The sequence below is a fragment of the Quercus suber genome, unplaced genomic scaffold (genome assembly GCF_002906115.3).
Source record: "Quercus suber isolate HL8 unplaced genomic scaffold, Cork oak 2.0 scaffold_1351, whole genome shotgun sequence".
NCBI classification, from domain to species: domain Eukaryota; kingdom Viridiplantae; phylum Streptophyta; class Magnoliopsida; order Fagales; family Fagaceae; genus Quercus; species Quercus suber.
The window spans coordinates 1-13285 of NW_027070734.1; the positions used below are offsets into that span (position 1 = coordinate 1).

Genomic DNA, 13285 nt, shown 5'->3' on the forward strand with positions numbered 1-13285 from the left:
TATGTAAGTTTTTATTTAAATTTTTATATTCTATATTTTTGAATTTTTTGTGTATGTTTGATTTTCAGTTTTGGTTATTTTATTTAATTTGTGAGCGTGTTGATTTTTTTCAATTAGACAATCTAGGAAAAATTAGTATTGAGAAACTATTTTGTTTATTATTATTTGTATTGACTAGGGCATAGATTAAACATAACCCAAATAGGAATGATCAAACTCATTTCATATCTCATATTAAGAAATTAACACAAAACCCAAAGAGAATTTTAAAATAAAAAAAATAGATAAACATTGATAAAGTCTAAACTCTAAAGAATCAGAACTAACTTAAAGTAATTTTTTATTAAAATTATTTACTTATTTGACAATTTATTATTACTATTATGTGATTAAAAATAAAGTATTACTGCACACCCTTCACGTGATAGTCACTCAATAAGTATAAGTGTCTGTAGAGTGTAGAGAATAAGAGTCAGAATTCAAGTCTCTAGGGGAGAGCTCTACACACATATACACTTAGATTAAGTTAGAATAAAATTCTATCTGAGAGCAAAATAAAGTTTCCCAATATATTATTTTCATTGAGGCTGACTAAAAGATAAAAATCCTAATCAAAATAAATAAATAAATAAATAAGAGTTTTAACTTTTATAAACAATTATCGGATCCGATAATTTCTTACTTACCACTTTCTCCCCTTCCCCCTTGTTGATGGGCATTTTGTACAGGAAGTTCGTAGGTTGCACATTTGCATATACATCGCAGCAGATTTGGTCCTTGAATCTCAAGTAAAATAAGTTAGGCATCTATAATAATAATAATAATAATAATAATTATTATTATTATTGAAAGACTATTTTTTTCTAATGTTGTCAATAAGTTTTTAAGAGCTCACATTCCGGTATGTCATAATTATAATATTTCTTTTAATTAAGTTTTAAATCAAAAATCAATTAAGCTAATCCACTCTAAGAATTCATAAATAAAAATTCATTTGAGCTAATCCATTGTAATTATTAATAAATTAGCCAATCCACTACAAGTGCCAAGTATCCCAATTTCGATTTCAAATTCATTATAATTTTGTATCAAGTGTACCTCCAATTTAGTACTACTTCAAGTCCATTTAGAACTACTTCAATCCCACTCACAATTACTTCAAACCTTTTTTCTTTTTCTTTTTTCTTTTTTTTTTTTTTTTTTTTTTGTTTTGTTTTTTTTTTAGCAAATTCTTCAAACCTATTTAGATACTCCATACTTCAAACCATTGGATTACATTTTCTTTTTATATATTCCATGCTTCCAAATTTTTCAGAAAATCAAAAATCAATTATTATATCATCGATCAATTGTTTAAGTAGCAAGTTTTTATAGTATAAAATTATGCATGAAAAATACATTTGTAAATCATATAGCAAATAACATTTAGTTGGCACAAAATTTGACATGTATGTTAAAAGTATAAAAAATATTTAATCCAATGGTTAGATTTTCAAAATATGTACATATGCTAATTTTTTTTTAATGGAAGTTGTTGTCTTAGGTTACAACCAAGATTGTAGTCAAACTTTATCTATAAAAAAAGGAAAATGCTAACGAGTGCCCTTAAGGTACTGGTTAATAATCCATTTAGAGAAAGTTTTTATGGGAAATGAAAAAAAAAAAATTAATATTTTGACAGTTTTTTTCATTTCTCATAAAAGTGGTATCAAAACTTTTTTAAAATGAATTATTAATGAGTGCCCTAAGGGTACTCATTAGCATGACCCATAATATATATATATATATATATGTTTTTATGGTAAATTTCAATTTATTGATTTAGGAAAAAAAATAAAAAAGATAAAAAATAAAATCTGATCTGATGTGCTATGCTGATCATTTATTGTGTGGTACTACAGGTAATCTTATCAGAAATTAAATCCATCCAAGGTGTGCACAAAATAGCAGAACAATTTATTGGAAAGTACGAGAAGACATATTTACCACCGTTGTAGATCCATCGTTTCCAAAATACGAGCTGATTTCCACTCGGTAATGCATAATATAAGGTAGCTAATACCACCGGAGGGGATTCCCCGTCAAAATCCAGACAAGTAATAAATTCTGGTTTATACTTGAGCAAATCCAAAGCCAGATCTATTGAGTGGCAAACAGAAGTAATAAATTGAAATGGAATTATTGTTAAGATTTCGGACATAGAAATAGCAAACGAATGTATGCTCAATTAATTCTTAAGTTCTCACCGAAATATTTAGCATAAAGGCACTTGTTAATAAAAGTCGCACCATTGACGCCATTATCTGACTTTAGATCCTCCTTAGGAGTCTTTTCATAGAGATAGCTAACCATATCTTTTGCACTGGAGTTGCGCCAAATAGCCAACACCACGGGAAGGATTCGGTTAGGTCCATTTCTAATCCTTAGTAAGGCCGGATACTTTGTAACTATAATTTCTGCCATCTGTTTGTTTCCAAAAACAGCACAACAATCTAGAACCGTTAAACCAGCGTTATCTTCTATTGTTAAGACTTCTTGGGTCGTTCTCTTCAACAACTCCTTCACAATAGCATCACGTCCAGCAACGATAGCAACGTGCAGAGCCGTTCTTCCCAAATTCGTAATTTTTACACGCACTGCCGAAGGATTGAACGTAAGGAACCGATCAACATCTTCCCATTCATCTTCTCGGATAATTTTTTCTAAGGTTATATATCTAAAGCAGATCACGTCCTCAATGCCCACAGAAGTGACAGAACCTGCTAAGCATTTCATACTTTTACTATAGAAATCAAAAGATTTGGAATATCTGATAGCAATTACAGGATGATTATTCATTTAAATTTCAGCAATGACTAAACGAATAATATTATATGCACAGGAGTTTTCCCCCAAGCTCAACCGGAATACATATGTTCAATCAGAGAATACCTAATAACAACTAGAAGAAGAAGTGATCCATTGGCATGAATAATCCTTTAAAAATTAAGGCAAAACTTATAACAGAAAGATGTTCTCCACAAACCGAAGAGGTTGTTTTGTACAAAGTTCGGCAATGTCATTAATAAACTCTCTCTCTCTCTCTCACGCACACCTTATGCTTGGATTTTGGGTGTTAAAAGTTAGACAATATAAGTGCAGTCTGGACAACAATCACTCAATCAGAGCCAAACTAGGTGAAGAGAATAGTTGTAAGCCGTACATGAATTTATACATTAACCTCTAACGAAATAAAGATAAACTCTATCTTCTAAAACTTATAATTAAAAATTTAAAACAAATCATAGAGGATAATGATTCAAGCTTTCTTATTTGAATCAACAAAACTAATTTCTAACGTTACCATCCAACACTAATCAAATTACATAAGACATTACAAAAGTGTTTGTTTTAATGGGTTGTTCTTCCAATGCATACAAACGTGTTTTTGAGATCTTAATATTGGCCTTTACCAGCCCAATCCGACCCGAGCACACACCTAATTATATGGATCTAGTGATTGAGTGCTTGAACACCATTCTTGATTTTCCTCTCAATTTGCACTTACACACGGCACACAAGTTGGTTGTACTTGAATTTCATTATTAGTTCATTTGCATGATTATACTTGATTGAGTGTGTTACAAATTTCGCCTTTCAACTTTTGGATGAACCAAAATGATTTTTAAATTTCCTTTGTAGATTTATGTCTTATGAGAAGTGAGAGTGCTTTCTTTGTGATTTGGATGACTAATTGGGTGAGGTTTGAATTTCATGCTTTGAGATTTTCATAAAAGGGTTGCATAATTTCTTGCTCACCTTTTACCCTATCGTACGAAAATCACATCTCTTTGAAAAAATTTTGGTTAGAGAGTTTGCTTCTCATACGAACTTCGTAGGTACGAACTCTCTAGACCTACTTTAAAGGGGGGTTTTTACATGATAGTCTTCCTCTTTTTCTTAGGGTGTGTTTGTTTCGAACGGTTTTGGAGAGGATGAAAAAAAAGAAGTGGAAAATAAGAGAGAAAATGGATGAGAGTGGTGTTTGGTTGGGAGGGGAGAGGAGAGAAAATTGGTGGGGCCCGGTTATTTTTCCCTCCGGGCCCACCAAAACTCTATCACCCCAGATTGGGGAGAAAACACAAGGGAAAACATGTCACTCATTTTCGGACAAAATTGCCCCTATCCAACACCAACGTTCAACATTATGCCTTTGTTCCTTTTTGTCTTTTTCATGAATTTGCCTCATGCTCTCATTTGTTTCTTCCTTCTTTTTATTATCGCCGTTATTTTTTATTTTGTGCTCACGAGTTTCTTCTTATCTTAGTTTTGGGACGTTGCCTTTTTCTTTTTTAGGGACACGGGCGTGATTTTGTTTTGTTTTTCTTCTTCTTTTTCTTTCTTTTAAAGACAGTGATTTTTTTTCTATACATGATTTTATTTTTAATACATTTGGGTGATTACTTTTTTTTTTTTGGTCACTTTTTTGTTTTAATTGACCATCATTTATATATGGACTACAGTACTGCTAATTTAAGAATATTTATTTGTTAGTGATATAACATACAAACCAAAAAGATAGCAAATTTGGAAAATATAATGACCAAAATGAAAGCTTTGAAAGCTTAGTGATTAAATTGAAAATATAGCCAAAACATAGATATAAAAAATGTGCTTTGTGGAATGAAGGAGAAACTAGAACACGAGGATCCACATTTCGTCTTTTTTTTTTTTTAATGTTCTTGAGAGCTAATGCATTCAAAATTTTAAAAGCTTTTAGTTTTTAATTTTTTAAAATTAATCTTAAATAAGTTTATCATCATCCTTCTAGTTCCGAAACTTTAGCTCAAGCTGATCATAGCTAAAACATCTCAGGCTAGTGCCGTAAGCCAGCTCAAGTGGTTCGGTTGACTTGCAGACTATTGAACTTATTTTAGAAGATTGAGCATGTGTATTTATACGGAGAGGAGAGGAATAGCTACCTGGGTCTCTCAGCGTATTCCAGAAGATCTCCAGATCGTGCTCATCTCTCAAAGCACGCCAAGCGTCTTTAGCACTATCAATGTTCGATAACAAAGAAAATCTTTTCGACCCGCATGATTCCATGATCAAATATAAAGCCTTAGCATTCTTCTCGATCCAATCCCTATCTTCAGCCCCGGCAACTTCATTATTTCCAGCTCTGGCAACTTCGTTATCATCAGCGCCGGCATCTTCATCATCTTCAGTGCTGGCATCTTCATCATCTTCATCTTCAAGAATGTCCCAAAGATCCTCAATCACTAAATACTCTTTAATGGAATCGCTCCAATCGACATAAGTGAGTTCATCCCAGTCTGAAACAACATCAACAATTAATATATCATTTTCACATACTAAATTTTGACTCTCTGAAGATTCTATCAAACTTTTTACGATACATAAAATACCCTAATGATATAGGCTATTTTAGGACTTATTCGGTAAAAGAATTTTTGTTTATGTTTTTAACACAGTAAGAAAATAGTTTTCAAAAAATTGAATATGAAACTAATTTTTAGATAATAATTTATAATTATACGTGTTTGGTTCCTACTTGTAAGAACAATTTTCAAAATACTTTAAAAAAAAAAAGATGTTTGGAGACCATTTCAACTTTGAGATTTTTTTTTTAAAGAAAAAAAAAAGTTATTTTAAAGGAAGTAACGTATAGATTATTATTTACTTTCTTTTTTTGGATAATGATAAGCTTTTAAAATTAAAGTGTGGGAATAAAACTAACGTACCCTTCTTTCTTTCTTTTTATTTTTTATTTTTGGATAATGATAAACTTCAAATTTAAAACGTGGAAATGTTTTGTGATAAAAATAAGTCTCTTAGTTTAAGAGATAAAAAATTTGGGTAAATCTGTGGAGTCCATTGTTTTCAATTATTTACAATTATGTTATTAAAAACATTTTCTGTATCTTGAAAACATTCTTTTCAAAATCATGTCTTGAACAAAGAAATTAGGAATTTTCTGAATATAGTATTTAGAAAGCATTAGCTAAACAATAGATTCAAATGTGGAACCCACTATTTTATGGTTTTCAAAACGAAATATTGTACTTAAATTCTCTTACCAAACAGTCCCTTACATTTCAACCATTTTTGCTTTCTGTTTTTACCTGATTCGGAATGTTCTACACCTAATTAAATTAACCAATAATTTGGAAGATCAATGAAAGAACTAACCGAAAATGGTTAGAAAGGAAACTCACAATTAGCCACCTAAACAAAAATATAACCAGAAGATTATAGACCAGCCATCAAAAAAATAAAATTATAATTGAGAGAAGCTATGGGAGATCGAAATGAAGCTGGATAGATGGGGTGTTTGGCATTTGGAGAGAGGATATAAGAATAATTTAGAAATTGATTAAAAATTAAATAGTAGGAGAGTTAACAACGGTGAAATTATAGTTTTTCACATAACATTTGTGTTGGCTTTATTCCATGACAAAAAGTGTTGTAATTGCACTAATGTATTTCCTTATATTTTGTGGGATTTTATTGTAATGAGTTTAGTATTAAGTTGGTAAAGATTGCTCAAGACATTAAACTTCGCAACTTGCTCACGACTGACTCACGAGTGGACGAACCACAAAAAATCATATGGGAAGCACATGCTGGAAGCTGAAGAGTCAAGTGTTAGGCTGTATTTTGTGAGTCACTTCGCGACTTGGCTAACCCACGAGTGACCCGCGAAACTCTCTGCTGGATGATTTTGAGTATGACACTTATACCCTTCACCGATACTATATATACCATCATTACTCACAAAAGTATATAAAGGCTATTGAAAAAAAAAAAAAAAAAAAAAAAAAAAAAAAAAACTCCTAAAAAGGTTTCTACAACACACCCACCTTGTTAGAGAAAGCTACTTATCCTCAAAGAGAGAAATTCTTATAGTCTCTTCCCCTCCCCTCTCCCATTGTTATACCTTGAGAGGATATTTGTACCCAACTCACACATATTCAGAGTGTAGAGAGTGTTTTGGAGTTTGGGAAAGCATTGGGTTTTTGCCAAAATAAGTTGGTGAAACTTGGCAGATGCAATTGGGCGGTATTGCGGGATCCGAGAAGCTAAACAAATTGTTTATCAACGTTGTGGTGCTTTTGGTCATCTAAGAGCTCATTACTCTAAGTTTCAAGCTCTTAAAAGAATCAAAAGAAAAAGAGAAACTTGAGCTTCTTGAAAGTTGTGCTAAGAAAGAAAAACTGGATTTAAATGAAAATGAAGTTATTGAAACATATGATTAATGCTCTTACCTTCTTGTCTATGTGCATCTCCGGTTCTCATTCTTTCAAATCTCACCTCACTTCTCATGACACTCACTCCAAACACTTATTTCGTTTGGGTGAGGAAGGGTTCCTATGATTAAGCTTTTTCTCTTTTGGTCTTTGATCTAATTATTTCGATCTTTGTAGGACTTGTTAGGTTCTAAGAATTTAGGATCTAAATGTATTAGAACTTCAATGTATAATGTTGGCAAACCATGATCAAAACTTTTAATCTAGATTTAGGCTACTCAAAGTGTGGTTATGTGTAAAGTTGGAATCGAGTAATTGCAGGAAATTACTATTCAATTTCTGCAAGGCTCAATTGATCAAAAATTAAACTCAATCGATCGAAACTCGTGTAGAATGTTTTTTCTGCAAAATTTTCCAACTCAGCCCAAGCCCATATGACGTGTAGGATTTTATGTTTTGCTTTAAGTATAAAAAAAAAACCTTAGCCACATTTTAGAGGTTGTTGATATGCTGTGTGTATGAATCTCTTGTAAGATCTAAAGGTATTTACTTTCATACATACTTAGAGTTATCAAGATCAAGATTAATGTCGAGAGCTTGGTGATCTCTTCAGTTGCTTTTCAAGAGCTTAAAAAAAAAAAAACACAAGTGGGAGTACTTATGGTTGCTGTGGATCAAAGAAAGAGGTAATCCGTGGACTCGAAGCTGTCACGTGGTCGTGCTAGTAAATTTTCTACTCGAGGTAGCAATAGGATGTTAGTAGTCTAAGTCGCTATTGTAAAACTTCAATTCTTTCATAGTGGATTTGTTTTACCTTGAAGATAGTTAGGTTAAATTCTCCCCAAGTTTTTTACCGGTTTGGTTTTCCTTAGTTATCATATCGTTATGTTCTTTATTTTCTGCATTGTTTACATGATATAATTTACTTGTGTTAACCTAGATTTAAATAATTTACCTAAGTAATCACTTGACTAAATAACTAGATTCAACAACTTATGTTTTAAGGAGTCTAAAAACATACAGGACTCTTCATGCATTAGATGCTATATCCTCATGTATTTGTGCATCATGCATCTTTTTATATGCATTGCTTTTATTGTTGATCTTACTTTATTGCTTCTATTTTATGTGAGAAAAAATCCAAAACCACATAAAAAGTGAAAAATCCAAAAGTTAGATCACTTGTGTTGTGTCATATTACATGTGAGTTTGGACTAGTACCTTCATACTAATGATGTAGTGTATTTATGAGCTTAGCTTGTTATGAATGTACTTATATTGAATGTGAGTGAAATGTTGAAATCTATATTTGATTGTTGTAAATAGACCTTCAAGCTCGTCATGAATGTCTAGCTAATAGTCTTAATTGATCTTGATACATCGTATACTTGTTCTTATATATCTCCTCACATTTAATTTTTGTCAAAAAGCTCTTCAAACGTCAATCTCTAAAAAGAGAAAGAACTGAAAAAGTCTTACTTAAAAACTAGTTAGACTAGGAAAGGTGGAGTATAAATGTATTTAAATTGTATGATGCCAAAACCAAAGGCTAATTCTTCAAAGAAATTTAAAAAAAAAAAAAAAAAAAAAATTCATGGCGTCAATGCTCAAAAATTGAGTTGTATTGATCAAAAAGTATGAGAAACGGAAGCCAAATAAAAAACTTTCAATTAACGTAAACACTTTGGTGAGGAGTCATATACGTTCATTTCTGCAAGTGAGATAAGTCACTTGACTTCGTGTTATATGTGTATAACTTGATTGAATTGATCATTGAAACTTCATGCTAAATTATGGACTAGTTCAAACATGATACTCACACACAACACACAAGTCTAATGTTTAATGAATATCTATTTGATTTGTGTGATTGTACGTGTTTAAATGTGATATGTGAATGCTCAATTCCTTATTGATCAAACCCAAAAATATTTTTGAGTATTTTATTTGTTTTTGGAAATGATTTTGTCACTCTTGTTTTGCAAGTTTTTCTCAAAGGTCAAAATTTTTGTGTTAAAAAACTTGGTGTTTGGCAATTTTGTGACTCACTTCGCGAGTGGATGCAATCTCATCCAAGTCGCGAAGTGATTTGAGAAATCTCAATTTCTTCACAAATTCAGGCAGAGTGCTTCGCCACTTAGACTGACCCACAAATCTTGCCCTGTGCATTTGCACATTTCGCAAGTAACTCGCGAATGCTCATGAGTCACTGACTCGTGAAATGTGCGAAAAGTTAGTTTTAAAGGGCTCGAATTGACAGTTTTTCAAAAAAGTTGTTTTTAGCTCTTCGTGAGTCCTTCTCCCAAAACTAAAAATATCTTCAATAACTCAACCAAACCTCTATGGATTTCATTTCTAAGACTAATCTAAGGTATTTTCAAACTCTTTTACTCTTTCAATTCCTTAGATTTAGTTCTAGATTGATTAAAACCTAGGGTTGGGGAAAACTTAATTTTTGCAAAGTGTAGAGAGTGTTTTGGAACTTAGGAAAGTATTGGGTATTTGCCAAAATAAGTTGATGAGGCTTGGCGGATGCAATCAAGCGGTATTGCGGGATCCAAGAAGCTAGTGAAGACAAGACTCTGAGAAGTCCGTTGGTAACTGGAGCTTAGAGGACTCAAGTACTTTGAGTAGATTAGGCTTAGAGGGTCTTTTTGGTATCTTTGTACTCCAACTTATTCACTAGTGGATCATTTTTAATTGGAGGGTCGCGGAGAGGTTTTTCACTAAATTTTCGGTTTCCTCTTCAATAACACATCGCTGTGTTATCTTGGGTTTGCTATTCTTTTACCCATTACCCTTTCCATTTTAGCATTGCACTTATTTGTTCATCCATGCAATTGTTGAGTGCTTCGATTAATTAATTTGCTAATCACGTATATTCCGCATTAAGTCTGTTTAGATTAAAATTAATCAAACCGTAATTAAGAATTGGGGGTCTAAACAAGCAATAATGTTTTTGCACTGTTTGAGCTTTCAACAACGAAACAGCCTAAAGCTTATTATAAGAATGCTCTGGTGTTAATCATAGTTGGACCTCATCAAATTAGGGTATTCTATAAATGCTCTGGTGTTAATCATAGTTTTGGACCTCATCATTGTCTTCTAGAGAGATACTGTTTCGTATTTTAGATTGCTTTTTGTAATTTTATCATATCTTCCAAACCCTAGGCCTACTTTATGTATAAAATGTTTGAGCATATATAGAGAAAGAAAGATACCGAGATAATCTCTAACGACTTTAGAGAGTTTTTTAATGCTTTCAAAGTATCCCAAGCAAGTCTGGCCGAAGTAATCTGACTAATTGAAAGACATATGCGTGGCTCGCATGAAGTCTGGATCACGTGTAAAGCCATGGCATTTTTCCTAGTCCAAACTTTTAAAGCAGCTTCATTTCCTGGTTCAGGAACTTCATCGGTTCCTTCAACAATGTCCCATAGATCTTGAGCTATCAAATAGGTTTCACTTGAACACTCCAAACCACATAATTGCCCCCGTTAAACAATTCACTAACAGTTGCACTTGAGGCCGACCTTGTTTCCATCTTTAATCTGTCAATATACCCACATGGTGTTAGGACTTAGGAGTATGCTTTAGCAATCAAGTCATGTCGGACGAGTTCAAGTATAATCCGACTTGGTATGAGTTTACAATACCATAATGATTTTCTATCTATATTTTCATAAAATAAAAAAGATTTACTGCTTTTTTAATTCTAAACGGAAACATATTTGGAAAGTGTGGGCATCAGATGTCCATAGTGTCGGCCCAAACCTGCACTGCCACATACACTGACACACGGTGTATGGACGGTGTGCATTGTGAAATATAATTTTTCTTTTCTTTATATACACTAATAGAGGGCCGTGTGATGCGCAGATAATGTTGTAAACTGCTATATGAGAAGGTTATGTAGAATGTATGTACATATATGAAAGTAATAACATAAAGAACACATTTTTCACAATTCAGAAAAATAAATTCAGTTAAATTTTCAATTAGAATTGTTTAACATACCAATTAAATTCGCTAATCAGTTAAATACATCATCAATACAAGAAAGAATGTGTTGGACTTAGGAATGCACTAATTGCATATGCTGCTTGTGATTATCTTTCAATGTTTTAGAGCATTACGCTCCACCACTAGTGATTTATCTGTACAAAAACAAAAAAACTTAACTCTGGACTTTTGTCTCTAGGACTATGATCTCAATAAAAAGAGTTAATTTTTAATCATTTACTCTAGGACTATGATCTCAATAAAAAGAGTTAATTTTAATCATTTAAATAAGGTTAGCATAGTTCAGGTAATTAATGCACTTTTGCTATAATTCATATAAACATCACATTTTACTCATAGATGAAAATAAAACATAAATAACCCAAAATTTACACACACAAACCTTGCAGAAAATGTCAATTGTTCTAGATGAAAATAAAACATAAAAGTCAAGCCTTTTAAAAAAATGTTGTATTCTAAAAAGAAGCTTTTAAACTCAAATCATTTTAGAGTATATCTATATATAGCTATCCAGACATAGTCCACATGAATCAAAACTCCTAACATCTGCATATCCAAAAACAAAAAGGCACATGTTAACATATAAAAGGAATATAAGTAGAGCATGTACCGAATATGCTGTCTAAAACCTTCAATTACCAACTAACAAATTCTGAGTTCAACACCACTTTATCATTTGAAACATTCTCCCTAAAGCCAAAAATTATAGCAAGATCGACTGGCACAATGACAAAAATATTTTTAGTTCAAACATTTTTTGAAGACTTTACAGGAAATTGAGAAGCCAAAGACGTGGCAAAAAAAAAAAAAAAAAAAAAAAAAAAAGGGAAAGAGAGAGAGAGAGATAAGTTGCTTAGAAATCCAAAGAATATAATCTGTGAAAATTGAAAAAAACCAGAGATGCATGATCTCACTGATTGTAAAACCACAAATTTTCATATGGCTGATAATATATATATATTATATATATTATTCCATCTCAATATTCAAACTATTGCACAAAAACCATAACCATCAATAAATATATGAAACACAAAAAAGATTAATATGTCTATGGAAAAAGTAAAAAAAAAATCATAAAATCATAAAATAGTAAAATGAAAAAAAAAAGAAAAAAAAAAAGAGTTGGCTTATTTCTTGCGTGTACCAATTGAAGTATTTTAAAAAATGAATTGAAACTGAAATGAAAGAATGAATGCTTTTTTTTTTTTTTTCAATAAAGATATTATATCTTGTAGATTCTCCTTTTTTTTTTCTTTTTTTTTTGTCAATCAATCTTTTTTTTTTTAATCCTTTTTTGTACTTCTTAATTACCAAACGATTAGGATGCTTAGAGCATCTTATCAGATGTGTTAAATGTGCCAAATGCCAAATATTTGGCACATTTAACACACCAAACACAAAAAATCCCTTTTATCAGATGTTGTAAATGTTATAATTTTTGCAACATGCTACAGTATCCTCATATATTTGCTATTGTACGGACAGATGTGGTAAATGATTTTATTATTTTTTATTCCTCTCTCTCCCTCGTCTCTCCGTCAGTCTCACTCTCTCAACCCAATCCTCTGCTCTCTCTCACCCCAATCCTCAATCCTCTCCTCTGAACCCCAATCCTCTCACTCTCTCATCATCATCATTCTCTCTTCTCTATCAATTTCCCTTTGCCTTGTCAGCCCTCATAATCCCTTTCCCTTTCTATCCACCACAGCTTTCTCATCACCATTCTCACTATCTTCATCGTCGTCTTCATCTTCAACTTCGTATTCCTCCTCTCCTCCTCCTCCTCGTCGTCATCGTCTTCAACTTCGGCGAGCAAATTGGACTCGAATTTGGCGTCGTTTTGTGGGGTATTGAGCAATCGAGTGGAGAAGGTTCTAGATGGTGGTTTTTGTGTAGAGGACGATGGGTCAGGCGTCGAATCATGGGTCAGGCGTTGCTCTTTGGCCCGTTCTTGGTGTTCCAACTGCAACGATGATCGGAGTTTGAGGTCTGATGGTGGTGTTCCTACT

General features: G+C 32.3%; 1 protein-coding gene across 1 annotated transcript; it reads right to left on the reverse strand.

The window, feature by feature from the left end:
- Positions 1-686: 686 nt before the first annotated feature.
- On the reverse strand, positions 687-10798 carry LOC136065936 (uncharacterized; the record flags this gene model as incomplete). Its single annotated transcript, XM_065769762.1, has 5 exons — positions 10472-10798; positions 4962-5315; positions 2247-2759; positions 1987-2139; positions 687-776 (listed from the first exon to the last, which is right to left on the reverse strand). Coding segments are annotated over exons 2-5 (880 nt in total), but the record flags the coding sequence as incomplete, so codon positions are not given.
- Between the last annotated feature and the right edge of the window lie 2487 nt (positions 10799-13285).